Source organism: Caenorhabditis briggsae (assembly GCF_000004555.2).
Source record: "Caenorhabditis briggsae complete genome, chrV, whole genome shotgun sequence".
Taxonomy (NCBI): Eukaryota; Metazoa; Nematoda; class Chromadorea; order Rhabditida; family Rhabditidae; genus Caenorhabditis; species Caenorhabditis briggsae.
In genome coordinates this window covers 3189-6753 of record NC_013488.2, presented here as the reverse complement: position 1 = coordinate 6753, position 3565 = coordinate 3189, and the positions used below count along the sequence as shown (strand labels likewise).

Genomic DNA, 3565 nt, shown 5'->3' with positions numbered 1-3565 from the left:
AGTAATCCTTGCACAAAGTTCTAATTTGAAATTTGTAATTTACAGAAAGCTACAGTAATCCAAACTCCTTTTCAGTGTCCACAAGCGCCAGCGTGTCCTGTCTGCCCACCGCCACAACCTTGTCCAGCTCCACCAGCAGCGTATTGTCCCCAAGTACAACCAGTTTATGTTGGTGGCGGAGGAGGTGGATGTGGTAAGTTTTTTTCACATTAATTCAGCTGTAGTTACAGTAACCCAATGAATGAAAAAAATCAAGCATTGTCTTTTCAGGAGGTGGTGGAGGCGGCTGCGGAGGAGGCGGAGGTGGTGGATGTGGCGGAGGAGGTGGTGGAGGTGAGATTCAGATTTTTTCAGATTTGCAAAATAGAAAATTGTTCAGAAGGTGGCTGTGTAGGAGGCAGTGGTGGTGGTGGCTATGCTTCAGGTGGAAGTGGAAGCAGTGGAGGAGGTTACGGTAGAGCTCCAGTATCTCTTCCAGCTCCATCAGCCGGATATTCTGGACCACCACCACCAATCCCATCTAGTGGAAGTGGATATTCTAGCAGTAGCAGCAGTGGTTTCTCTGGTGGAAGTAGCAGTAGTGGTGGAGGATATTCAAGTGGAGGAAGCAGTGGAGGTAGTGGATACTCTAGTGGTGGAAGCTCGGGCGGTGGATACGGTGCTGCTGCTGCCGGAGCCACTGCAGCACAAGTTGATGAAGCTACGGAGTCAGATGGAGAACCACCAGCCGATCAGGTATTCCACTCGCCAAAGGAACCATGCACTCAAACTGTCAAATATATCATGCTTCGAAGCAGAAAAGTACCAGGAACAGAGACTACCGAGTTGGTAGAGGAGGAGTTGGAACAAGTGGCGAATCCAACCCACGTGGAAGCTACAGCAAACCCATTGGATACTCAACTTGGAGAGGAGATCGCTGCACAGGAACAAGCAGCAACCGGAAATTCAGAAGATACCGAAGATGCTGAGTCAGCTAGTTCGGGAGAGTTCAAGGCGAGAGCTGCTAAAACTGCAGTGACAGATGAGAAGTGTAATAGTAAAATACTTCAAAAGCTTGTTTTATCGGTAAGTGATTCAAAAAAAAATTCTTTCACTGTGTTTTTTCCGGAAAGTTTTACAAATAATTTTCCCCACCCTTTTTCCGTTGGAATTCCACGAAACCGTAAAGCTCGGCATTTCAATTTGAAGCTTTTGCGTCGAGACCAACGCTACAATATTTTACTGTAGAATTACGGTTTATCGCATTGAGTGTGTTTACACGACGTCCCGAAAAATGTACGAGTCCCTACAAGTTCCAAGGAAGTAATTTCGAAGGAAACGTGGGCGGGGCTCAAAATACAAGCTACGCACGGCTTAGCCGCAAAGTTTTTTTGCACATTTGCAAGCGGTTATGATAAAACCCTTCTAGGCTTGCAATTTAAACTTCGCTCACTTTTTCCGGAACATTCTTTTCCTCGGAATTAGTAGGGCCTCGAAAAAACAGAGATTAAAAAATAATCGTTCTTTTATGAAAAAAAATTTTAGAACATTGCTACAAATGACGCTCTAGCTTCAAAGAAGGCGATCCATGAAAACGCTCTTCAACAATTCCCAGACAGTAGCGTCGACGTAATCTGCTCCACTACCGGATTCACGTATCTCGTCAGCACAACAGAACATTGCGAAGCCCAAAAAGACGGTGTTATCTGTTTCGTGTACAAGCGTCCTTTGTAAAAACAAATCTCATTTTTCGTTGTTTCTTTTGTTCTACTTGTTTCTCTTAATTTATCATATTTCCATCACTATGTGCCAATCAAAACTAGTGGATAATAAATAAGACTAATTTAATGTTTGTGCGGTGTGCATGTATAAGTACGGAAAGTTAATCAGTAGATTGGCGCCTTCTGGTACTTTTAAAATCATTCCACAAATTCGATAGCTGTCTTTGTAGTGGTGACGTCGGCATAGTTGTTGGTTGAAGTAGCTAGGCTACTTTTTTTATTTATTCTTTGTATGTTAGTCCTGGCACCAAGATTTTCAAGTTTTGCGCTTTTTGGAAGTTCTTACCATAAATAGAAAAAGTTCAGTCTGATTGTGAGCCTAAAGTATAACAAAACGGAAAAATTTGGGCAAAAGTGGAAATCTTTACTATTAACAATCACCAAATTCTGTGTGTGAGTGAGTGTGTCCGTTTGTTCCCGGTTTGTCGACCCTAGCGTAGTCCTGAATGGACCAAAATTTCTCAAATTTTCACAGATGACCCGAAATAGCAGCGAGATGATGCCCGAGTATTTTATACTTCTAAATTTTGTTTCTGACGTCTTCTGGAGACGTTCTTCTATTTCTACAGTGCAAATTTTTAGAAAAATATTGAAGAAATATTTACGTCATTCCCGTCTACCCGCCTAAATTTTTTTCTTATCCACGCTATTTCTGAGAGAAAGGTGATTTTCTAGAATTATTCTTTTCGCATGGGTTTTAAAGATTTGAAAGGGAGAAAAAATTCTGAAACAGGGGAAAATAAAGAGAATAAAAGAAAAAAGGAAAGAAAGAGAATGCGAGGAAAAATAACATCGCCCTTTCTGGATCACTCGAGTTTTCAGAATTCAAAATAATTTTTAAAATTTGCGAACTTAATTTCATAATTTTTAAACTTCGGAATATATACATTTCTGCGATCTTATTCACCGAATTTGCCAAAAAATTTCAAAGTTTAAGATTTTCCAACTTTTCAGGTTTTCAAATCTCGGTGTTTCTAAATTTTCGAATTCTCAAATCTAAATTTCTGATTTTTCAAAGTTCCAAAACTTTTCGACTAGAATGTTTTTCGAAAAGTCGAATTTCTGAATTTCCAATTTTTCAGGTTCTCAAATTCTCGATTCTAAACTTTTTCGAAATTCTATTGATTTTGACGACAGGGCCGTCTCAGGCCAGCCCGGCATTTAGTAAGTATGCGAATTTCGAAATTTTCCGATTCTTTAAAATCTTATATACCAAATTTCGATATTTGAGATAAACAGATTCAAACAATTTTCTAGATTTCAAAATTAATGTTTTCCTACATCTGATTTTTAAAAATTTACTAATCTCTGAACTTCCAAGTGTCTTACTTTTCCAATTTCCGGATATCCTTACTTCTGACTTTCCGAATTCTGGAAATTCTGAATAACCGAAATATCGAAATTCGAAATTTCCTAATAGACTATGAAAAAATAGTCCCTGTAAAAAAGACAAAACCTGTCTATAAGATAACGGGTACTGTTAGCGAGGTTCAGCCCGGATGGGCGCAAGCCGACTGTTTTTCAAAATTCGAATATTTCGAATTTCAGAATTTTCGGAGACCAGAAATTTCAGCAAACCTGACGTATCCAAAATGTGAAGCATCAGAAAATCGGGAGTTCACATACTCCGGATTTCAGAGCATAAAAATATTTTTTCAGTATTGGAAATTTTGAAAATTTGAGAAATCAAATATTCCGCGAAGAAAATTGATAGTATGCAAAACTTTCACAAATTTTGGTGAATTCGGAAACTCAAAAATTTTGAAATTAGAAATTCAATTGTAAGGCACAGTAAGCGGAAGCCA

General features: G+C 39.1%; 1 protein-coding gene across 1 annotated transcript in view; it reads left to right on the top strand.

Moving 5' to 3' along the window:
* The window catches only part of Cbr-grl-17, a gene marked incomplete at both ends in the record, with an annotated part of 2632 nt that extends 919 nt beyond the window's left edge, over positions 1 to 1713 (top strand). Inside the window, 3 exons of the mRNA XM_045236430.1 lie at positions 76 to 193; positions 380 to 1065; positions 1525 to 1713. Of these exons, the coding sequence (XP_045094495.1) occupies positions 76 to 193; positions 380 to 1065; positions 1525 to 1713 (993 nt within the window). The remainder of the gene's footprint in view (positions 1 to 75; positions 194 to 379; positions 1066 to 1524) is intronic.
* Between the last annotated feature and the right edge of the window lie 1852 nt (positions 1714 to 3565).